Source organism: Diabrotica virgifera, chromosome 3 (assembly GCF_917563875.1).
Source record: "Diabrotica virgifera virgifera chromosome 3, PGI_DIABVI_V3a".
Taxonomy (NCBI): Eukaryota; Metazoa; Arthropoda; class Insecta; order Coleoptera; family Chrysomelidae; genus Diabrotica; species Diabrotica virgifera.
In genome coordinates this window covers 107,166,269-107,192,851 of record NC_065445.1, presented here as the reverse complement: position 1 = coordinate 107,192,851, position 26,583 = coordinate 107,166,269, and the positions used below count along the sequence as shown (strand labels likewise).

General features: G+C 32.4%; 1 protein-coding gene across 1 annotated transcript in view; it reads left to right on the top strand.

Moving 5' to 3' along the window:
• LOC126882016 (pyridoxal-dependent decarboxylase domain-containing protein 1) overlaps positions 1 to 26,583 on the top strand; it is a 102,966-nt gene that overhangs the window by 30,042 nt on the left and 46,341 nt on the right. The window contains exons 3-6 of the mRNA XM_050646786.1: positions 11,462 to 11,703; positions 14,837 to 15,069; positions 19,216 to 19,287; positions 26,034 to 26,285. Coding sequence (XP_050502743.1) covers positions 11,462 to 11,703; positions 14,837 to 15,069; positions 19,216 to 19,287; positions 26,034 to 26,285 — 799 coding nt within the window. The remainder of the gene's footprint in view (positions 1 to 11,461; positions 11,704 to 14,836; positions 15,070 to 19,215; positions 19,288 to 26,033; positions 26,286 to 26,583) is intronic.

Below are 26,583 nucleotides of genomic sequence, written 5' to 3'. Positions count from 1 at the left end.
TGCAAAGTCCGCAGATAGTGTGCTACTTTTTTTATAAACAAAATGGCGCCGACAAATCGAATTTTTTTCAATTATTGCTCTATAACTCCGAAGATTTTAACTTTACAACAAAAACACTCAAATAAAAATTCACCGCAATTAAATTTTGCATAGAGATATGTTTTTCCCGATTTGCTTCGACGAAAATTTTCCTCGGAAAATGCGGGTTTTCCCAACAAAATCTGTCATTTTCAAATAAAGTTTTAGGTAAGTAATTATTAATCAATAATTAAATAGTCCAAAAATGTCCAATAATTAAATAGTCCAAAAAAACTAAACCGTCTATTTTTGTATTTTTTTAATAATTAAATAACTTAGTGACATCAAAGCCTTCTTAGTATAAATTGTAATTCCAGAAGCCGGTGAAAATTCAACGAATATTTTAGCAACAATTCAATTGTTAATTAACAATTTACGATCGCCATAATAACCAAAATAATCATGATACATTGATCAAACTTATAAAGATTATAAAGATGAGATGCTTATTTAATATTTTATCAACAAAATATAAATTTTTCGTTTTTTTGCATAATCTTTAAATTTTGAAAAAAAAAGTTATAATACGCTGGTCTAATTAGTAAAGTACAAAGAAAGGTTATTTATCAGCAATTTTATTGCTGGAATGGAATATTATGATCCTATATATTAATAATATAGGTACGCAAAGTCCGCAGATAGTGTGCTACTTTTTTTATTAACAAAATGGCGCCCCCAAATCGTGTTTTTTTCGATTATTGGTCTAAAACTCCGAAGATTTTAACTTTACACCAAAAACACTCAAATAAAAATTCACACCAATTTAATTCTACATAGAGGCATGTTTTTCACGATTTGCTCCGACGAAAATGTTCCTCGGAAAATGTATGTTTTCCCAACAAAATCTCGAATTTTCAAATAATTTTTTTGGGCAAGTAATTATTTATCAATAATTAAATACCTTGGTGAAATAAAATCTTTTTTGGTATAGATTATAACTGCAGAAGTCGGTAAAAATTAAACGAATATTTTAGCAACAATTCAATTGTTAATTAACAATTTACAGTCGCAATATCAACCAAAATAATCATGAGACATTGATCAAACTTAAAAAGATTATAAAGATGTGATGTCTATTTAATATTTTGTCGACAAAATATAAATTTTTAATTTTTTTGCATAATCTTTAAATGTTTAAAAAAAATAGTTATAAACAAATTAATATTTCTCAGAAATTGTTTATTATGTTATAATTTTTAAAAAATACTTAAAATGCATATTTCAAAGGTATTGAAAATGAATGATTTAAAAAATTTTTCCAACCATTCGCAAAAAAGTTATGAAGCAGGAAAGTAAACATACGATTACTCCGGTATTTATAATTTGTTTTAATTGTTTCAAAGCTTAAAAGTGAGTTTATGGTACAAACTAATTACTCTCAAAAAATGTCAAACATTAGTTCAATGGTTATATTTTAATCAAAGTTTAAAAATGTTTTTTTTGTAATTTTTAGCGCGAAAGTAGGCTTGATACAGAGCCGGAGATGTTCACTCGAAGCGACTGAAACGCTTTAAACTCGCGCGAGTTGTGTATGTGAACGGGTATAATACATAATACATAGCTAAGGTACTGTATTAGTCGACTTTGGCGCGTGTAAATTACAAAAAAAAATATTTATAATCTTTAATTCAAATATAACCATTAAACTAATAATCGCTACTTTTTGTAAGTAATTAGCTTATACTTTAGACTCACTTTTACGCTTTGAAAGAATTAAAAAAAAATTATAAACAACGTAATAATCGTATGTTTAGTTTGCTGTTTCATAACTTTTTTGCAGATGGTTAGAAAAAAGTTTTAAAGCATTCATTTTCAAGATCATTGAACTACGCATTTTACTTATTTTTTAAAATTAGAATATAATAAAAACTTTCTGAGAAACGTTAATTTGTTTATAACTATTTTTTTTAAAACATTTAAAGATTATTCAAAAAAATTAAAAATTTATATTTTGTCAACAAAATATTAAATAGGTATCTCATCTTTATAAGATTTCAAAATTTGGTGAGTGTATCATAATTATTTTGGTTATTATTGCGACCGTAAATTATTAATTAACAATTGAATTGTTGCTAAAATATTCGTTTAATTTTTACCGGCTTCTGGAACTATAATCTAAACCAAGAAAGCTTTTATGTCACCGAGTTTTTTAATTATTGGTAGATAATTACTCATCTAAAACTTTATTTGAAATTTAAAGAATTTGTTGGGAAAACCCGCATTTTCCGAGGAAAATTTTCATCGGAGCAGATCAAGAAAAACATATCTTTATGCAGAATTTAATTTTGGTGAATTTTTATTAGGGTGTTTTTGGTGTAAAGTTAAAATGTTCGGAGTTATGGAGCAAAAATTGAAATAAACACGATTTGGGGGCGCCATTTTGTTAATAAAAAAAGTAGCACACTATCTGCGGATTTTTGCATACCTATATTATTAATATATATTTTATATCACTTAAAACTTTTTTGACTTTTTAAAAAATATTTTATTTTGAAAATACAAGAAATAAAGTTACATGAATGAAATCTAAATTATTACGAACAAATATTAAACACCGGCAAATGGTTTTATATGATTTACAAAATGCTGAGGTTGTGAGAAAGCCTGGATGTAGTAGTTCTCGCTGACATTGGCATTGAAACTGGATGCGTCGATTCAGATGGCTGACACCTGATATATCCTGATGGAAAATAAGTAGGTACTTCATTATTAAGGTTAGTTGGTAAAAACGGATATAACAGCTCCCCTTGTTAGAAGGAAGTTGACGCGTGGCAGCAACTTCCAGAGTGTCTGTTTATTGGTATTCAGTGCGATTTGCTCTTCTTCGTCTATGGAGTCGCTTAGGTGGATACTGGGTCTTTGTCTTGGAAAGATTTTGTCTGAGAAGTGATTGCAGCAACTGAATGGTATTTGAACTGGATGACTTTAGTACGTAACATTGTCGTAAGCGTCAATCAATTTCTGGGAGTGTACTCTTGTACTACCAATAAGGGCATCGCAAGTGGGTTGTAGTTTGAGCACGTGGTTAGTTTTGATGATTTCTGACTTGACTTCTCTGAATTAGCATTTGATTTTATTGGGCAGTGGGTCAGAAACTGTTACGAGCCAAAAATTCAAGCTGATCTTCTGAACGGTGTAGTTTTTGGCAAATATTACGGAAGTCTGGCATGTTCTAGAAAGGCGTTCTTGTCGCTTCAGAAGTTGGGCTTCGCATATGGCGTCGCTGTCGATTGGATAACAGATCTTGGTTCTGGCTCGAAGTGTTTTGCATGACTCAAGGCTATCTATTTGTTGTAAGGTATAACAAAGAATCATCGTTTCGCGCAATATATTTATGAGTTGTTGTTAATATCGAATTTAAACCTGTTCGATTATCCAGTATTGTTATTGGATAGAGATAATATAAAGTATATTGTTCTACATCAGTTAAACAGTTAAAGGAATATTTAAGAAGAACACAATTCTTGTGTCTAATTGATAGGCATGTAATTCGATAATATCGAGATATTGAGGGAGGTTTGAAGTATAGATAGATAGGGAAGATTATTTTTCTGTAATGATTGTGATATATGCCTAAGCGATTCAATTAAATCAACGGGGTAATGATTGAACTATGTAATATTTTTAATTGAGCAAAAGTTATAGCATTTACTATATCATTTAACGAATCTTCGATAAATGAATAGCTTTCCATTAGCAATTCACAAAAGTTCAGCATATCGATTTGAGATTTATAGAATTTTAATTGGTCAGAGATATTCATTATTGATTTTCTAATTTCTTTAATATTATTGTTGAAGGTTTCCTCATCTATTTGTAATTTTCGGATTGTCGCGTTGAAACTCTTAATGAGAGAAGTGGTAACCGATATTTGAATTTTTAATAGGTTTTCGATTTGATACTCATCGCGGGGTATCTTATTAAATTTATACATTCATTGAAATATTCGCCATCTGACGAATCTAAGTTTCCGGTTATTGTTATTGATTTCCATATTGAACCTATTCCGTTAATAAGTTCATGTTTTTTCTCGGAAAGCGTATTGTTTCGTATCAGCGAATATTTCTGTATATTTGACTTTAACGGAACTAGAGATTTGTTTGAGGAGACGTATGTGAGTTTGGACTTCAGATTTGAATGATAGTATTCAAGCTACATTTTATTCAGTGGTATCTAATAAATTGTCTAAGATTCTGTCGTTTTGTCGATAAAATCTCTGATTGGTCACATGTCTTTGTATACCAGGAGGGTCCATTTGTCGTTTGAAATTTTGATTTAAAAGATTTAGTGAAAACATACAGGAAGCAGTGTTAAATATTAGTAAAGTTACCTTAGTTAAATTAATTAGTTAATAGTTAAAAATGGAAAACAAAAATAAAGGAATGGTGTGATGGGGGAAATGCTAAAATTGGTAGAAGCAATTAGAAAAATAAGAATTAAAAGTTAACCAATGATAGTGACTGTAGTAGATAAGAATTCAGAGAATTGAGGACAATGATTAAAATAATGTGTAAAACAAAAGAAAGTACAATGAAGATAAACTCAAAGAGGTCGAAGAAAGATTCCAAACAAAAGGGCATTAAATCCTTTTACCAGGAAACAAGAACAATGGAAAGAGGATATAAGAAAAATATCCCATATATGAAAAATGATGAAGGTGGGTACATTAATAAATAAATCAGGGAGTTAATGAGAAATTGGCAAACTTACTTTTTGCAACTGCTAAACAAAAATGAAGAAGGAAGGAGAATAATCCATGAAAGTGAGTATGACCTTATATTAATAGAAACTTGTACAATGGAAGAAATAAAAAATATAATAAAAAGACGAAAACAATAAAAGTCTAGGAATAACAGAAATATCGGCGGAAATGATAAAAGCCCAAGAAAAAAGCTACCCAAAGAGATACATAACTTGATAAAAGCACATGGGAAACAGAAAAATGTCAACAGAGTGGGCCATAGCAGGGGTATGTCCCATACACAAAATTTGACGAAATGAAAGGTGAAAACTATTTAAACTATTATAGTAGAGACAACTATAACAGAGGTATCGCGCTGTTAGAAGTAGTTAGTTTAGACAATCTTGACACGAATCATAAGAAAAAGCTAAATAAATATAAGGAAAATATATTGGTCGAATATCAGGCAGAATTTAAAAATAATAGGTCGACGACAGACCAAAAGTTTGTGCTAAAAGGAATCCACACTACGTGCTACGAATATAAACATCAGTATTATGTCCTGTTCGTTGACTTTCAAGTTCGACTAAGATAAGGTAAAGCGGCAACAGATATACGATCTAATGAAAGAGATAAGCCTACTAATTAAAATCGTCATGATGAAAACAAAATGCCTATGGATAACACAATAACGAAATAGCAAATAAGGGCAAGGGCATAAACCAAGCAATTTTGAAAGAAACGAAGGATTATAGTAAGGGTACAAATTATCAATGAACCTTTTTTACTTTGATACTAGAAGGAGTAATTAGAAAAAGTAAAATAAAGATGCAGGAAATATTTTCTTTGAACATGGTCATCAATGTATGGCAATGTATAGATTTAACACTATTAATGACAGGTAAGAAAAAAACTAAGAGGATTAATCAAGAATATTAGAAATGAGGCAAAAGGTTTAGTCTTCTAATAAATAAGGAAATAGTAATAAATAAGGAAAAGACAAAATGCATGATAATGGGAGAAAGAGATAAAAAGGAAGATAATTTCTCCTTAGACAGAATGCGAAAAATGCCTATTCGAATGAGTTTCAAAGTTTACTCAGGTAAGTCTGAAATTATGTGAAAAGGGACACGGGGAAGGAAAGATAAAGACAAAAATAGTAAAAGCAAACAAAAAGTATGGAGTGTGGCGATCATTAATGAAATTCGAATATGTCTCAAGAAAAACAAAAATTATAATCTGCAAAACAGTTGTCAGGCATACAGCTACATATGCACGTGAAACATAGGTACAAAAATCAGAAATAGACTTTTTAGAGAGATGGGAGAGAAAATGCAAGAGCAATATACAGAGGTGTGAAAATAAATTATTAATAGTTGTTTTTGATCACGCGTAGACATATTGTAGGCATAGTCACAAGCATTTAAAAAAGTTTGTAAAAATATTTGATCGCCTTCAAATTCGGGTACGATCGAAAATATTTCGGATAGTTTATAAGGTTCTACTTCGGGTTCATTCTCGATATGAGATACGGGGACTGCGGGACGAGAAGTATTACTGTTGTCAGTCATGATGATCAAATAAATTTAAATAAAACAGGTAATCAATATATCAAAAATAAAAAATGGTCAAATAAAACAATTTAAATATGAAATAATCAAAATATCAAATATTAAAAATAAAAATGGTCAAATAAGTCAAATGGAATAATCAATATATCAAATAATAAAAATAAAAATAGTCAAATAAATCAATTTAAATATCAAATAATAGTCAGAAATAATAAAAAATATATCAGAAAATGTTTTTATAACAACTGTCCGATTAGCGAAATGTGCGTGTTTCAGACGTGTATATAAGAACAATAGTGAAAATAAAGGAATGACGATTAACAGAATAAACGTCAAATAGTTAAAAGATAATCAGAAAAATATTTAGTGGTTGTATTTAGTATTAAAAAAAATGTTCTTATAATAACTGCCCGATGAGCGAAAAGTGCGTGTTTCAGGCGTTTTATAATAACAATAAATAATAAAAAAAAATTGACGATTTACAGTATAAACGTCAAATAATGAGAATAAATATGTACTTGTTTTTATTGATTTTCAGTATAATCAATATTGGAATATCGAACAGTATTCAATAATAATAATATTAATAATAATATTGTAAAATAATGTAATAATAATATACGAGATGATTCAATATTAGACTTACACTAAATCCAAAAACATCTAGTCGTCTTGTTCTCGACAGCGTCTCTACCAGGGGCTTCACCAGGTGTTCCTAATCCGTAGATATCTGCAAAGTGATGACGGCTCTGCCTTTTGGATGGTTCGTTTCTGAATCAAAGGATTGGAATCCACCGTTGTTAGTTAGGCCTTTCCGTGTTCTAACAACGTTTCCAGATCCTACTGACTGCGCCAATTTTTATATCACTTAAAACTTTTTTGACTTTTTAAAAAATATTTTATTTTGAAAATACAAGAAATAAAGTTACATGAATGAAATCTAAATTATTACGAACAAATATTAAACACCGGCAAATGGTTTTATATGATTTACAAAATGCTGAGGTTGTGAGAAAGCCTGGATGTAGTAGTTCTCGCTGACATTGGCATTGAAACTGGATGCGTCGATTCAGATGGCTGACACCTGATATATCCTGATGGAAAATAAGTAGGTACTTCATTATTAAGGTTAGTTGGTAAAAACGGATATAACATATATAATCATAAGCTTCGATTCCAGCAATAAAATTGCTGGTAAATAACTTTTCCCAAAAATGGTCTATTCTCCGATAATCAGCCCAGACTAATAATAGAAGTATAACTTCTTACGTGCGTACAAAGTACACGTGTTAAAAAGTACATTTTTAAGGCACTCATGTGAATTGCAGAATTCGCTTCGCTCATTCTGCAAACTTTCACATGCGTGCCTTAAGAGGAAACAGTAGCGATCAACAGGTAGCGAAAACGCGTTCCAAGATTGCGGCTGTAATTTTGAATATTTTTTCGAGATATTTGGCACACGTATTCGTAATATAATAAAGAATGGCGGTACAGAGCCCAATTTGAAAAAATATTAATATGTGGAAATTACTCTGTAATTAAATACAATATTAAAAAAACGAGCCTGTACCGCCATTAAGAAGAACAAAAAAATACACTTTCTTCAAATAAACTTTTTTATCCGATGCCTAGATTTTGTGTAATTTTGGAACTACTAAAATTTTTTATTTCATTAGTAGTTCCAAAATGACACAAAATCTAGGCATCGGATAAAAAAGTTTATTTGAAGAAAGTGTATTTTTTTGTTCTTCTTAATGGCGGTACAGGCTCGTTTTTTTAATATTGTATTTAATTACAGAGTAATTTCCACATATTAATATATTTTTCAAATTCGGCTCTGTACCGCCATTCTTTATTATATTACGAATACGTGTGCCAAATAACTCGAGAAAATATTCAAAATTACAGCCGCAATCTAGGAACGCGTTTTGGCTACCTGTTGATCGCTACTGTATCACCTTAAAATTGTACTTTTAACACTTATATCATAAATAACTATTAAATATAATAATAATCACAGGCTAATTATAATTAATATTCAAATGATATATCTTTAATATCGTATAAATATCTTTCACAGTACCTATCTATGAATTATTTAAAAATAATAAAACCCACAGATTTTCAAATCAAGATGTTTTGGACTTCTGGAATATTCTATTTAGACGGACTTTAAGTTCGTCTGCTTAAAACCGGCAACACTGAGCTGCAAGGTTCCATAAGTTTTATATTGGGATATGCTGCCCACACTGCAAAGTGACTGCGGAACGCAGAATAGACCGAAAATGCTTCTTAAGGGAGCTAGAGCTCGTTAAAAATGGCGTCTTGTAATTAGTTTTTCTTAAATACCTTCAGAAAGCTTCTATTTAGAAAAACGAAAATTGGTGCGCATGTTTATCTTTCAGAGATAAATCGATTCCATCCATTGCGAATTTCTAGTACCGTTCATAGACGTCCGTTTTGAGTAGCGTAACGGTTATTTTATCGCATAACTTTTTTGTCTTTAATTTTTAAGCATGTTTGACTCTGGATTATTAAATTATGAGGTATGCTAGTACTAAAAGGTGTTCTTGCTCCAAGTCGATATAATACATCGTTTTCTAAAAAAAATCTATTTAAAAATTTTTCGTTGTTTGAATTTCAAAAAAAAAATTAAAAAACAAACTATTTAGAAAAACGAATACTGGTAAGTTTATTTATATTCCAGAGATGAATCGATTTCACTAATTGGGAATTTCTGGTACCGGTCATATGCGTCCGTTTTGGGTAGATCAACGGTTATTTTATCGCGTAACTTTTTTGTCTTTAATTGTAAAGCATTTTTGACACTATATTATTAAATTATGAGGCATTCTAGTACTAATACTTACTCTTGCTTTAAGTCGTTAAAACACACCGTTTTTTTTTGAATTTTTTTTTTCAATTTAAAGATAAGTAGGTTTCAATCCTATTAGCAAAATTAATAATTTTGAAAATATTAAAAACATGAAAATATTAAAAACTAAAAGATTTTTAAATTGAAAACTTATTGGTACACTTTCCTGGTGACACCTCCAAGGCTTCTACAATTTGCAAGCACATGGATGCTGCAGTGAAGACAAAGGGAAGGAATTCTACACTATGCAATTCACATCCCCCGTCTGCAGCTTGGTAAAGTTGCAACGGAAAATGCACCTGGTTACTCTACGGAGTAATACGACTATATATAGACTATATACAGGTGCATTTTCCGTTGGAACTTTACCAAGCTGCAGACGGGGGATGTGAATTGCATAGTGTAGAATTCCTTCCCTTTGTCTTCACTGCAGCATCCATGTGCTTGCAAATTGTAGAAGCCTTGGAGGTGTTACCAGGAAAGTGTACCAATAAGTTTTCAATTTAAAAATCTTTTAGTAATGTTTTTAATATTTTCAATATTATTAATTTTGCTATTAGGATCGAAAACTACTTCATCTTTCAATTGCCAGATGACGCTAGTCACCTAATACCTTCACTTCGGTTGCAATGGGTGGGAAAAACTCTCGGTGCTGGTCATTTAGGATATGGAGAACAGCGCCTACGTTCTCTCCGATGAGGCTCCAATAAGAGCCGAAAATCGCGATTCAGAGGACTGGACTGCGCTCCGTATTCTAATTGAAAAGTAAGATTGTTTTGCCTTCGCATTGCAACTGAATAAAAATGGTATACATTTTTATTTTTTCAATTTATTTTTCAAATTCAAAAAACGAAAAAATTTTCAAATCGATTTTTCTAGAAAACGGTGTGTCCTACCGACTTAAAGCAAGAATACCTTTTTGTACTAGAATACCTCACAATTTAATAATTTAGAGTCAAAAGTGCTTAAAAGTTAAAGACAAAAAAGTTAAGCAATAAGATAACTGTTGCCCTGCCCAAAACGGACGCCTATGACCGGTACTAGAAATTCGCAATGGATGGAATCAATTTATCTCTGGAAGATAAATATGCGCACCAATTTTCGTTTTTCTAAATATGTATAAGCTTTCTGAAGATATTTAAGAAAAACTAATTACAAGACGCCATTTTCAACGAGCTCCAACTCCCTTATCAAGCATTTTTGGACTAGGTGAATTGGGTTAAATTGTCTTAAAATTATCTGAGGAATCTCCTGTCTTCGTTTGACGGTAGAGTTTCTGGACACCCTGTATATGCATGTATATATAAAAAAATAACAATTTGTTTATGTTTCATTAACATATTACGTACTAAAAAAGTTACTACGTGCCAAATAATGATAGTTTACTTCTCAAAAGGTTTAGTTCGGTAATTTCGCAAATAAACATAAAAATAATCAAAGTTTTTTTATTTTATCTTTTAATTTGTTTGTACATGCACTAAATATTTAAATTAATAATAAAAACCATGACTGGCACGTCAAAGGTTTCATTAATTGTATGGATTTGTTACACCACCCACTTTATGCTACGTGTTATAAAATTTTAACCTTTCACATTCCGGTAATGTTTAAGATGACGCCTTCTTTATGATTTTGATAAAAAATTTATGATAAAAATTTTTTATCATAAAAAATAATAAAAAGTCTCTTTGGCAACCAAAAATCAGTTTTAAAATTTATGCACGTGAATTTTTGTGAGTGATGTCCCATTTTTAAAACTATTAAATGTTCTAAACATTAAAATAAAAAACAACTGCAAAATCTAAGACAAACAACAACTGTTAATTATTGCAAAACAGATACATCATTAATAACACACGAATTAATACCAAATTCCACATTGAACAATATAACAAATAATTAAGAGACTAAGAGCTATTTGACTAGTCAGCTGTTTTGATAGGGCTGGTGTCTTCCACGTACATCTTTAGCTGTAGGACGATTTCCGTAACTGATATCTTGTAGTTTGTATTGTGAAGACTTTTTGTACTGGGCCTGAAGATAAGTCATAAATTGTAAGACTCAAAACCGGTTGCCCCATGATTATGTAACAACTAATAAAATACAAACTTAAGATTGCGAGTGTTGACTCAATTCCTATATCCAATTGATTTTTTCTTATAAATACATTGTTTTAAATATATTTTCATAATACCACATTCGTTTTCTACTAAACTTTATACATCGATACTAGTATCATTAAAATGTTTCTTTCAGGTTTTTAGATTGTTCGGCTTTTTACCATGAAGATCATTTAGAGGGATTAGTACGAGTTACCCGCATGATGCTGCACTGCAAATATCCCCGATATCTAGAGGACGGAGCTTTAACATTGAATAATTCACTGCCGACTGTTTATAGTAGCGTAGCCAGTCCACTTGGTACTGTACAGCATCTTTGCAGACAGTTAGGACTACCGTTAGCATGCGTTAGGCCTGTACCGGTCAATACATACTTTGGTAAGATTATTTGTTATTGTTGATTATATACAGGATGTTTCTTTGGGAAAATAACAAACGTCAACTATAAAAGGTATCATTTTCAAAAAATGCCATACTAATGTCCAGCTTCACCAACAAATAAACGATTGATTTGGATTGCCCGTTTATTTTAGAATATAATTGTCAAAAAATTGTCAAATTAAAAACAGAAATTTTAACGATTCTCCCAAAAAATATTATATTTTAACCTTTTTCGAAAGAAAAGTGTTCTGTTAGTATATTTGATGGTAAAAAATTTAATATTTTTCGGGAGAATCGTTAAAATTTCTGTTTTTAATTGACAGTTTTTTGAAAATTATTATTATTTCAAAATAAACGGGCAATCCAAATAAAAAATCAATTGTTTATTTGTTGGTGCAACTGGACATTAATAAGTCTTACTTCATCGATAACAAGGAATCATGAAAAGAAATGGAGATCATTTTGACAACGACGTCCGATTTGGACGTCGAAACGTTAATAAAATCATTTTTTAGTTAAGTTGTGGCTTATTTCCCATTTAGAATAGTTAATTATAAAAATGCCACAAGGAAATAGCTTCAGAACAACATTATGAAATGGAGAGCTACTCAGTGGCAAAACCAGACTAAAAAAGTAATCAAGAATATTGATAAAAAACTCTCGAACAGTTTTATGAACCTCAATAAACGAGAGATCAAAACGGTCACTAAAATGGTGATTGGAATTGCCGTTTAAGAAACCACCTATACAAACTAAGTAAGGTGAATGAACCATGGTGCAGAAAGTGCAAAATGGAAGAAGACACTGTCATACACATACTCTGCCATTGCAATGCAGCCATTGCTAAGTGATGTAAGGCAGGAATTCATTGGTCAACTGAGGTTTGAACCAGAAGAAATCCTAGAACTACCAATAAGAAAACTGTTGGCCTTCGTTGAGGCTACAGAACTTACTAGAGTTTAAGGAAAAAACAAGGTATTGCTACAAAGGCTTTGCGACCAAGTGCCAGAGACTAACGAGTCTCACTCTATCTAAGAAGAAGAAGAAGATCAATAACAAAGCTGCTAGGTGTTTTATCTATTTTGTCAACTTCTTATTTGGTTCATAACTTTTTAATCACACTATATAATCAATCACACTGTATTGTTTGTTTGGTTCTTTTCGTTTGGATTAGTCTGGGACTGATCCAAGTGATCACATAAGTTCATCCTAAATCTCGTTGTTTTTAATTTTACGTCTTCTTCTGTTGTCTCCTCTGGTTGTTTATCAATTTCTTCTTCTTTTTTAAGTGACGTCTCCTTTAAGAAGATTGGCTATCATTACGGCTATCTTTATCTTTGATACTACTGCTCTAAATAGCTCAACAGAGTAACAATTATTCTACCATTGCCTCAAATTGTTTAGCTAGGATATGCCATGAGAGTTCGTTGCCAACCTTTACAGATGTAACTTAATCAAATTAAACGTTTTAGACAAGGCGAAAACGGCGGGTTCTTTGGGTAAAATACTCCCATGAGATTTTTTTGCATAATCACATTCGTGAGACATTCCAGAATTCAAGATTCAAGCCGAAGATTCAAGAAGTCGCCCACGCGAAAAGTGGTCCAAATTTTTTTTGACAATTGTTTTTAATCAAATTGCAAAAATCATTATTTTTGGCCCGGACAAATTTTAGGTTTTTTGGACTATTCTGGATAAAAAAGGTCTCTTATAATTTTTCTCTAAAGTTGATAGTTTTCGAGGTAAAAGCATTTTAAAATTGAAAAAAAAACGAAAAATGGCGATTTTTAAGGCTTAATAACTCGGTTAAAATTTATTACTATGAAAGTCAGAAAGTGACTAAATCAAAGTTTAAAGCCCCCCTACAAAATCCTGAAGAAATTTTTGTCATTATTTGATTACTAAGCTGTTATTTTTAAGTAAAAATAATGAGCGCCATGTACGTATTAGCTGGCCGTCCATGATGAGTGCGAAATAGATGCTATTCAGGCAGTGCAATGGCGCATCTCACTCGCACTTACATTTACAGCCGCGGCAATACGATCTTACCGCTCATTACTTAAGCCGTTTACTTAGCCAGTCTTTTGGAATGACGCCTGTATGGTATATGGTGTTACGTCTGCGATTAAATTAATAATTTCTTTTGGTATCTCGTCAGGATCTGTAGTTTTTTTATTTTTTTTATCAATTTTACTGCATGCATACCTTCTTCTCTTGTTATACTGGGCCCAGGTTCTCTACTGTTGCATAGTTCTATGTTCCTGTGTGCCTCTCATCTTTAAATTTATCAGTTTAAATGAACAGTTGTCTCTGCCTCATTTTTTAAGAAGTCTCATCTGCTAACACAATTTCTTTCTCGATTCGTGCTCGAGTTTTTCAGATAAGATTTTGTATGTAGTAACTTTGAAGACCACGTTCTTATAATTTCCTAGTTGCATACAAATGCTGGTTAATTATATGCACACCTATCATCAATACAGTGGTGGTATATTCTACCTCTTTAAATATTCCACATACTTACTCAATCTAAAAAAAAAGAATGTGTGTGTACTTTGTACGCACGTAAGAAGATATTCTTCTATTATATAGGTAATTTCAACGAAGTAAATATACTTAACAGGTTATTTGTATTCTATTTAAAAATTAAACTTTCTTATTTCAACACTTTCAAAAAAATTTTATTAAAACAACCAAAAATAAAAAAAAGTATGAATCGCCCAGGATTCGAACCCGCGTCATTCCAATCACGGAGCTAATGCCGTTCCAACTACACCAGCGAAGTCCTTCTAATTGACATCTAAGTTTCGGACCTAATTACAAAACACACAAAATGTTATGCCTACATAATATGTTATTATTTTACTACAGAGAAACACAAATCCAAAAACACAAGAATTATAATAAATAATACATTTACTAAAAACACTAATATATTCTTTTAATGACTTATTTGCACGGATACAGATACATAAATACCTATCTTGAAAGATTAGCAAGGAACTACATACTGTCTGTGTGCGTAGGCGCGCAGATTTATGTACAATTTTACCCTCAATCGAATCGCGCCTAGAGAAGAATATCTTCAAAAAAATCCGCTCATTTTCAATTCATTATTTGACTATTGTTCTAGGTTCCCAGTACACTATGGACGTTTCGGCGCTACAAAAAATGCTTGCCGACGATGTAGCTACCGGTCGAATGCCTCTCATAGTTATTGCAGACGCGGGCACGCCTGTAACGGGCCATATAGATAATATTTCTAGGATTAGGGAGCTTTGTAAAGTGCATGGGACTTGGCTACATGTCCGAGGACACAGTGTAGCTGCTTTGGCTTTGCCGAATTATAATCAGCGTAATGGAACGGTAAGTTATGTTTAGGTTTCACTCATGTAAATAAATATTGTAAAAAAAATTAAATATTAACTATTGATCTTTTAGATATTAATCTGTCCTTAACTAAGAACAATACGTAAATTATTTGACAAAAATTGAGAATTTGACCTGTAGAGGGAGATCCAGTGATCACCCTCTTTACCTAAATTAAATTAAAACAAGTTAAAAATAAGTTTATCACAGATTATTCGAATCTTCTTGCTAGGTCCACTACTTTGAATCTCTTCAGGCGTCGTACATCATTGTGGTCATCAGTGAGGTTGCTGGCTAACTCGTTTGGATGATATTCTAGCCTCTTTGAATATATTTTTTTTAATATTCTGTTATTACTGTTTTTATGGATGGCACATTGAGGTCTTGCTCTATCACATAGTTTGGCACGTACCAAGGGGCATTCAGCATTGTTCTAAGGACTTTGTTCTGGAATCTCTGCAATATTTCTAGGTTAGTTTGACTGGCTGTCCCCCAAAGTTGGATACCATAGGTCCACACTGGTTTTAATATAGTGTTATATATCAGCAGTTTGTTTTCAAGAGATAGTTGAGATTTACGACCGATGATCCAGTACATTTCTCGGAATTTTATTCCTAGTTGTTTTCTTTTTGTAAAAATGTGCTTTTGCCAAGTTAATCTCCTATCAAGATGGATACCTAGGTACTTGACAGTATCGGTTTGTGGGAGTTGCGTTTCATTTAGTGTTACAGATGGACATGTTTGTCTTTTCATGGTGAAGGTTACATGGATGGATTTACTCTCATTCGCCTTTATCTTCCATTTTTTAAGCCATCTTTGTATATTATTAAGGTCTTTCTGAAGGGTTCTGGATGCTGTATTTGGATCATGGTGAGAGGCTAGTACAGCAGTGTCATCAGGAAAAGTTGCACATGTTGTTCTGTTACTTGTGGGTAGGTCAGCAATGTAGAGCAAGTACAATATCGGTCCCAAGACACTTCCTTGTGGTACTCCGGCTTTTATTGGTCTTAGGCTTGTGTATTCATTATCCTGCTTGACTAGGAAATGTCGGTTGGAAATATAGCTCTCTAGGATTTGATAAAAAGGATGGGGAAGGTTTTTCTTTAGTTTAAAGAGCATACCAGCATGCCATACCTTGTCGAAGGCCTGACCAATGTCCAGGAATGCAGCAGAACAATACCTTTTATTTTCTAGATCACTTCTGATGTGTTTACCAGTCTATGTACCTGTTCTATCGTTCCGTGTTGTATTCTGAACCCAAATTGGTGTTGGGGAATTAGTTTCCTTTCTTCTGTAACTGGGGATAATTGTTTAAGGAGAAGTTTTTCCAAGATTTTTGATAGAACAGGTAGGAGGCTTATTGATCTGTATGAAGTCACCTGAGTTTTATTTTTCCCCGGCTTAGGTATGAGAATAATTTGAGCAACTTTCCATTGTTCTGGGTAGTAACCTAGCCTAAATATTGCATTAAATACTTGCGTTATCATTTTCAGACCTTTGCATGTCAATTGCTGCAGTACTTTCCCGTTGATCAGGTCATACCCTGGAGCTTTTTTGGACTGATTTCATGCTGGATAATATTTCTAACTTCTTTAGTGGTGATTTTTTGTATAGGTAAGTCCATCTGGTAGGGCGATTCCAGTAAGTCATTTATTTCTTCCTCTGTGTCACCATCTTCCATGGGATGTGGCTGGATACATTAGTGAGGTGATTTGCAAATGCTTCGGCTTTTTCCTTATTATTTCTACACCAGTTTCCCTCTTGGTTAATTGTTGGTATTTGTTGTTTCGGGTGTTTTGATTTTTCTTGTGGTCTTCCAAAGGGAATATTCACTACCTGAGTTTGCTGATAAACCTGTAAGATATTCTTGTATTTTATTATTTTTGATATTATGCAATTGTAGTTTAATTTCCTTGGTGATTTTATTTAATATCGTCTTGTTCTCAGGTGTTCTTTTTCTTCGCCACTCCTCCTTTATTTTTCTCTTTCTAGCAATCATTTCCTTTATTACAGTTGGGCAGTGCTCTTTAAATTCTGTTTGGTAGCAGTCAGGGGTAGCATACCAAGCGGCTTCTTAGATAGATTTCTGAAGATTTTCTACTGCTGCGTAGATGTCACTTTGCTTTCAGTTTTCAATGGGATGTTTATGTCAATTAGTTCATCTAGTTTAGTCTTGAAAATGCTCCAGTCTGTTTTGTTACTGTATAGTGATGGTTGTTTAGTACTGTTTGTTATTTGTGCATACCATGTCGCGATTACGCTAGAGTGGTCAGAGGGTAGATCGTAACAAGATTCTACTTTTGCCAATTTAACATTAATTCCATTAATTCCTTTAACAATATAGAAGTCGAGTAGATCAGGTATTTTTGCATTGTCGGTAGGCCAGTAAGTTGGTTCCCTCGTGGTGAGATAATTTGCATTGGTCTCGTTTATAGCTTTAAGAAGTTCTCTGCCATTTGTGGTAATAATTCTGGATCCCCAGGTAGTATGCTTAGAATTAAAATCTCCTCCTGCTATAAATCTATTTCCTAATGTTTTAAAGAAATTTTCAAACTGTTCCGTTTTGTTATTGTGCTTTGGCGGACAGTATATAGCTGATACTGTTAGTGGGCCTAGTTGATCTTCCACAACAAAGCACTAAATTCTAATACATTTTTTATTTCGTATAATAAATACCATTATTATAACGAAAATAATGTATATAGTCTGGGCAGATTATCGGAGAATAGGCCATTTTTGGAAAAAGTTATTTACCAGCAATTTTATTGCTGGAATCTAATCTTGTGATTCTATATATTAATAATATAGGTATGCAAAGTCCGCAGATAGTGTGCTACTTTTTTTATTAACAAAATGGCGCCCCCAAATCGTGTTTTTTTCAATTACTGCTCTATAACTCCAAAGATTTTAACTTTACACCAAAAACGCCCAAATAACAATTCACCGTAATTAAATTCTGCATAGAGACATGTTTTTCCCGATTTACTTCGACGAAAGTTTTCCTCGGAAAATGCGGGTTTTTCCAAGAAATTCTTTAATGTTCAACTAAAATTTTAGGTATATATATCAATAATTATATATCAATAATTAAATAACTTGTTGACATGAAAGCCCTTTTGGTATAGATTATATTTCCAGAAGCCGATGGAAATTGAATAAACAGTTTAGCAACAATTAAATTGTTAATTAACAATTTACGGTCGCTGTAATAACCATAATTGGAAAGTTAAAATCTTTGGAGTTCTAAAGCAATAATTGAAAAAAGACGATTTGGGTGCGCCATTTTGTTTATAAAAAAGTAGAACACTAGCTGCAGACTTTGCATACCTATATTATTAATATATATGGAATCATAAGGTTTGATTCCAGCAACAAAATTGCTGGTAAGTAAGTTTTCCTTGTATTTTACCGGTTTTTCCAGATATATTATGTTTATCATGTCATTAACTGCTGCGATAAAGTAAAAATGAATAATAATGAAACATTCGAAAATTATAATAATTTGTGAATAATAATAATGCTAATTATAACTTTGAATTTCTAGAAGTTTTTAAAAATTAATTTATTTTCAAGATACGAAATAATAACAACGGAAGTGCTACGGACAAACAATACAAAATATGAAAGCTAAAAAGTTAAAAGTGATAAGAATTTAAAAGTTCCTCTATTTATAATGTACTATTGTGTTGTGTAACTTGCTAAATAAACGTAAAACGTTTAAAATATATAATATCTTGTTTTTAAACTAGGAGAAGTAATTCAAATTTACCGCACCGTAAAGCTTGTTTGTAATTGGTCCAACCGCAGGCAAGTTTACTCCACTACATTATAATATTTTGACACTATTGACATTTACGAAATTTTGATACTTCAGAGGTTAATTAAGTTTTATCGGCGATTTTTTTGTGTTATTTTTATATTTTTAGTGACATTATTGGGTGTGAATCTGTCTTTTGAGTTTCTCCTCCTAGTTTGAAAACAGGTTATAGAAATGTATGACTTTCGGCGGAATGAAAAAAAAATCATGCGTGCATCATATTTTATAAAGAACATAGTTTTCAATTTAATCTTATCTTATTTTGAAACTTTGTTTTAAACTTTTGAAAAGAAGATATCAGGTTGAATTAAATTTGAATATTTTAGGTTCCTCCAATAGCTGACAGCTTGACTTTAACTTTAGGAAGTTGGTTGGGAATTCCAGGACTGCCTATGATTGTATCCTTTTGGAAAATTTAGTTTTTGGTCCTTATTGTGATCAAACGGTTTGATGTTACAATATGTTACAAAGTAAAATATGTATACTATATGAATTATTACAATTTGATATTAGTGCCAATCTTTAAATATAAATGTAGTACATAGTTTGGTTGATCTGAATTGTATAGAATATCTCAAAGTTCATGTTTAAATCGATATAATGTCGAAGTTCATGTCTTCTTGCTGAATATTGGTGGTATTCCGTGAGAATGTGTTTAGTAGCCATGGGTTAGTTTTGAACGACTTAGGCGAAGTTTTCTTATCACTATGAAATCTCGTCTTGAGAGATCTATAGATCCAAATCTAGGATTACTAGGCTTATTTCGCACCAAGCGAGTCCAGTCCTGTTGAGTCAAGTCCAGTCAAATCAAGTCAGTCATTAACTTTCACACTGAATGCGTCTTGTGGAGTCGTCAGTGTAGAGACACATATGGTTAAAAATGCATGTAATTGTTCAAAGAGTACCTAATGCTACTTCACCTTCAAAGAAGGAGAATGAGGCAATGAGGAAAACTATTGGATTCATCCGATAAATACTAGAAGATCTGTTTTTGGTTCCTTCAGTCATTGTTGTTCTGAAGCTATTTTCTTGTGACATTTTTGTAATTAACTAGTTTTGATGGGAAATAAGCCACAATTTTATTAAAAAAATGATTTTATTAACGTTTCGACGACGTCCAAATCGGATGCCGTTGTCAAAATACAAAAAAGATTAATGAATTAAACAAAAATGTTGTTGCTTAGTAAAAAATTCTTTTAATAATTTATTTAATCTGACTTATTTATATCAGTAATGTTTACTGATTTACTATAGTCCGATCCACCTTGACTTTACAGTATACGGAACATATACAATGCAGTCCTTATGAGAGTTTTTAGCGCGGTGATGCCGATTTTATCAAAAAGAATTTATATTCGAACATTAGAGAGATTAAATTAAAACTGTTTTAGAAAGGAATTCTACAATTTTAGGATTCATATGCGTAATAACTATAGTATATCAAATAAACTTAAACGCATACGAATTCTAAAATTGTAGATTGTCTTTCTAAAACAGTTTTAATTTAATCTCTCTAATGTTCGATTACAAATTATTTTTAATAAAATCGGCATCACCGCGCTAAAAACTCTCATTGCCTATGTTCCCTATACTGTAAAGTCAAGGTGGGACGGACATAGATAATCCTAAAAAGTTTTACTTAAAGTATTTTCGAATTAGCTAAAGAAACTAAGGTTTAACTGTTATCGAATGAGCATAGATTTATATTCTCGAGTTAATAATATCAGTTTTTCAATATCCATTTTTAAATTTGAACACCGTACATTGACTGAACAAGACTGATATAAAAATTCGATCTGTCGAATCATGAAGAGTCTTTACTCGACGCGACTCGACTCGACTGGATGTGAACGGGTCAGTGTGAAATTAAATAGACGCATTTGCTTTACTTTCGTGTTCTTCTTCTTGATGTGCCTATCCGTGACGAATGTTGGCGATCATCATGGCAATCTTCACTTTATCTGCAGCAACGCGGAAAAGCTGCACAGGTGTTGTGTTGAACCAGGTTCTGAGGTTCTTTAACCAGGATGTTCTTCTTCTTCCTGGACCTCGCTTTCCAAATATTTTTCCTTGTAGGATGGCTTGTAGGAGGGCATATCTGGATTCATTTCGCATAATGTGTCCAACGTATTCCAACTTTCGAGATTTGATGGTGGTTAGTACTTCTCGGTTCTTCCCCATTCTTCTAAGAACCTCCTCATTTGTGACCCGATCAGTCCATTGGGATTTTAAGAATTCTCCGATATAGCCACATCTCAAATGCTTCCAATTTTCAGCACATATCCTCGTTCAAGGTCCATGATTCAACACCATAAAAAAGGACAGAGAAGACGTAACAGCTCAGCATTCTTACTTTTATACCAAGAGAAAGGTTGTAGCTCTTGAAAAACGCACCCATACGGTTGAAGATTGATCTAGCTTTTCCGATGCGCGCTCTTATTTCTTGGTTATTGGTCCATTCTTCATTTATTATGGTGCCGAGGTATTTGTAGTGCCTCACTCTTTCTACAGGGGTTTGGTTGATATAGAGTTGACCTTCTGTTATCTTTTTCTTGCTGACGATCATAAGCTTTGTTTTCTTTACGTTTATATTCAGTCCATATTGTTGACTGCAATACGTGATTTTGTCCATGAGGACTTGTAGGTCTTCTAGGTTGTCCTCAAATACTATGGTGTCATCTGCATACCTGATATTATTTAGCCGGTACCCGTTTAGTAGAGTAGAGTAGTACCTTTTTCAGTTTCGTGCAAAGCTTCGATAAATATTTTTTCAGAGTAAAGATTTAAAATTAGGGGGGACAAAATGCAGCCTTGCCTCACTCCACGCATGATTTTGACATATTCGGTGAGTTCATCGTCAACTCTGAGATTTGCAGTCTGATTCTAGTAAAGGTTTCTAATTATTTTCAGATCTTGGTTGTTAATTCCTGCTTCTTTTAGTATTTGCATCATCTTGGCGTGTTGTACTCGATCAAACGCCTTCTCGTAATCAACCAGACATGCGTATACGTCGCAATTTACGTCTCTGCATCTCTTGAATAAGACTTGTATTGAAAACAAAGCCTCTCTCGTACCAACAGCATTTATGAACCCGAACTGGTTGGGCGAAATTTGACTTTCACATAGCTTGTAAATTCTCGTATGGATTACCTTTAGGAACAATTTTAGGAGATGACTCATCAGGCTTATCGTACGGTATTCTTCGCACTTTTTGGCTTCTGGTTTTTTTGGAAGTGCAATAAACTCAGACTTCAGCCATTCTGTTGGTATTTGTCCAGAGTTGTATATGTTGTTGAATATCTTTGTGATTATTGCTATTGATTCGTTGTCCATCAGTTTGAGTAGTTCTGCTTGTATATTATCGGGACCTGCGGCTTTGCCATCCTTTAGCTGTGTTATGGCAGAATAAACTTCCTGCTGTAATATTCTTGGTCCATCATTTACCTCTTCTTCTAGCTCAAAGGTGTTATCTCTTTGGTCTTCAAATAGTTTTTCTAGATATTCTTTCCACGTTCTAATTTTACTCTGTTTATCTAAGATGATATTTCCGTCAGAATCAGTTAGATTTCCTCTCTGTCTCCGTCTTAGTCCACCTGTGAGTTCTTTAACTTTCCTATGTACATTGTGACTATCGTACTTTGATTGTAGAATCTCAATTTCTTGGCATCTCTCCATTGCTTCTTTTTCTTTCGCTTCTCTAATTTTCCTTCTTATTGATATATTGATTGTTTTGTATGTGTCGGGGTCATATTTTGCATTTCTTCTTTCGTCCATTAGTTTCAGGATCTCATCTGTCATCCATGATTTCTTCTTGGTTAATTTATCTGCCTTTGAGTGTCTATCCTTTACATTTTGAACTATTTCGGTCATCTGTTTGATCATTTGTTCTTCGTTCGATGCGTCTCTAATTGCAGTCACTTGCTCGTTTAACGTGGCTTGGACCCTCATTTTCGTGTCAGGGTCTTTTAGCATACGTAGGTCGTATGATTGTGATTTCTTTTTCTGCGCTATTTTGAGTTTGACGCGAAATACTCGCACCAGTGGAACGTGGTCCGTCTCTAAGTCTGCTCCAGGATAAGTCTTGACAGATGTAAAGCTGTTTCGGAATCTTTAAGGCAACTAAACGAATCGTCGAGCGTCTGACTGGATTGGACATAACTGGACTGGACTCGCTTGGTGCGAAATGAGCCCTTACCGAACGTTGTGTATCATATAAGCCTGAGCTGTTAGTATCTCAGCCCTGTTGCCATACGGATCTGGTTCTTCTTTTAGTACAAGATTTTAAAACCTTGCAAATTTGGATGTTATTAAAAAATAAAAACAAAACAAGAGAATGTGATTACGTTTTACACTAAAACAAAGCCAAATTTTCGTTATGAACGATTCAGATTCATAATAAACTTTTATCTTTATAGTATCTAGTACTTTTAGTTTCATTAGATCATTTTAAGTTTATTTACCATTATTGCGTTTTATTGCTTCATTCACTTTTATTAACGTGGGCCTGTTTATTATAGTGCTTCAGTTATTTTTTTCTTCCTTTTACCTACCTATTTCCTCTATTCCAATTAATTTCGTAACATTTGATACTTATTTCTTCTCTCTTTTGAAAGGTTTTGGAAATTTGTTTTCCTTTTTATTCCTAATATTTTGGCAGCTATGCGTTTAATCATTGATTAGCCATTATTTAATTTATCTACGACTGTCGCTATCTCTCCGTCCTCATTTTCCATGCTCTTCTGTCATAGGTTGTTGCCTCTTCTAGGTTCCTTACTGATATTGCTTCATCGATATCGTCACATTACTTTCTTCGAGGACCTCGCCTCTTCCTTTTCTCAAGGGAAATCCATTATAATATTCTTCAGAGCCATGTGTGTTCTTACATCCTCTTAACTTGTCCGAACCATGCCATCTGTCTTTTCTCAATCTTCTCGCCTATATTATGATTTAGCTTTATTTATTTTCGTATCTGTTCGTTTCTCACCGATTTTAGTTTTAATTTACCATAACTTCGTCTTAAGGGGCTTTCTTAGTGTAAAAGTACGAAATTCATATATGTACCTTTTTTGGGAATTTCTAAAATAAAAAGTACTGTACCAATTGTTTTGAAAATTTGCATGAGCATTTATTATAAAAAGAGATACATGTAAAACAATTTTCATAAAAAAATATTAAAAATTTAACGATTTATGCGCCATCTACTGGCACCGTGAAAATAAAAACATGGCCCCACTGCTGCAGTGATTGGGACTAATAAAGATCCTAAAACATAAAATTTCAAACTGATTATTGAAACATAAGATATTTCCTATATCATCAACTAGGATTGAAAAATATTAAAATTTGGAAAAATGAAGTCTTGAATTTTTTTTTTAAATTAGCTAAAACATTTTCAGTTTCAAAAACCGCCAAATTGACATTTTTTATCCGATCAAAAAACCCCTAGTTGATGGTATAGAAAATAACTTATATTTCAATAATAACTTTGAAATTTTATGTTTTAGGATCTCTTTTATCACTGCAGCAGTGGAGCTATGTTTTTATTTTCACGTTGCCAGCAGATGGCGCATGAATCGTTTAATTTTCAATATATTTTTTTGATTATTTCATTCATAGGAGATTCTGACCAATAGAAAGCTACAGAAATGCAAATTAAGGTGATAATTTTTGATAATATTCCGTTGTTAAGTATATTACGTCAGATGCCCTTCGTAGCTACGAAAAAATACATTCAGTGACATTAATGACAATTAATGTTTTAAAAATTATAAAAGTGATGACTTTCAATCGTCAAATATTTATAAAAACTGTGTGTTTAATGGTACTTACATAAATAAATTACAATAAAATTTTGGTTTTGAACAGTTTTATTCATGAAATAATCGCAACAAATTGCACTCGACCTCTGAAATTAATATAGAATTTTTGCTCTCGTGACACTTTGACATAATTTCACTCGCCTTCGGCTCGTGAAATTAAAAGTGTCAAAGTGTCACTCGGGAAAATTCAATAATTTCAGAGCTCTTGTGCAATTACTACTGATTATTTCATTCATAGGAGATTCTGACCAATAGAAAGCTACAGAAATCTGAATTAAATCGATAATTTTTGATAATCCCCCGTCGTTAAGTATATTACGTCAGATGCCCTTCGTTGCTACGAAAAAATACATTCAGTGACATTAATGACAATTAATGTTTTAAAAATTATAAAAGTGATGACTTTCAATCGTCAAGTATTTATAAAAACTGTGTGTTTAATGGTACTTACATAAATAAATTACAATAAAATTTTGGTTTTGAACAGTTTTATTCATGAAATAATCGCAACAAATTGCACTCGACCTCTGAAATTAATATAGAATTTTTGCTCTCGTGACACTTTAGACATAATTTCACTCGCCTTCGGCTCGTGAAATTAAAACTGTCACAAGTGTCACTCGGGAAAAATTCAATAATTTCAGAGCTCTTGTGCAATTACTACTGAAAATTGTTTTACATGTACTTCTTTTTATAATAAATGACCATGCAAATTTTCACAATGATTGGTACAGTACTTTTTATTTTAGAAATTCCCAAAAAAGTATATGCATTTCGTACTTTTACACTAGGATAGCCCCTTAAATAATCTTGTCGTCATGTTTATTTTTATTAGCTTTGGTAACATCCAAACCTCCGAACCGTATAGTGTAACACTTTGTATAATAATACTTCTATAGATATGTTTTACGATTCTCTAGTTGTTTTTACGTAAACGTCAACTTTTTTGACAAATAACCATAGGCGGACGTTTGAATCTTTATTAATTAAATGCGAAACTACAGTTTTATATTTATTGAAGTTATTCATCAAAATCAACTTAAACCCAAACAAAATTAGTATGATTGAATAGGTATTTTCAATACCTTTCAAACGAGATATCACTTGCCATAAGTTCCCATTTGAAATTATCGGTCATAGTGGCGCTGTAACGTCATCTCACCACGTTTATTTCCTCTCACCAGCACTTTTAACTATTAGCACTGTATATTATAGCTTATAATATTCTTAATAGTTTGAAGTCTCGATTACCCGAATCAGATATTTTCCTGTTGCCAGGGATAATCGGGCCTACTGCATTTGTATTTTTCTTAACACTTCGATAGACCCTTTATAGGTTATGGGGCACTACCAACCCTAATCGCAATAAACAAGTAGGAGTAAGTAGAGAGAGTACGCTACCAGTTTTAGCAGGACTGAATACTGATCACCAAAGTAGAAGGATATTGTCATTACCTCTATGGACGGGATTGCAGAAATTGGGAACGGAAGGTGTGCATTCCAGGATCAAAGAAGATTTCCTGGCTAGTGAAAGGCTGTGGTCCGCATTGGACGTTTTTAGACAAGTTAGAATGTTGGTAAGTAGGTATAAAACTAGTTAAAAAATATACAAAAATTGCTGTTTTATGTGATAGATCTATATCAGAGTTAAATATCTTCTTCTTCTTCCTACTTTATAAATAGGCTCAACGCCTGTTTTACTTCGGTTTTTAGCCTCAATTGACATTGTCCGACCATCTTTTCCTCGGTCGTCCGAATGATCTTCCATTTGGCGATTTGTCTCTTGCTATTCGTACTATTCTATTTTCTGTCATTCTTTCTATGTGTTGATTCCATTATATTTTTCTTCTTTTGGTCCACATGTTTATTTCGTTT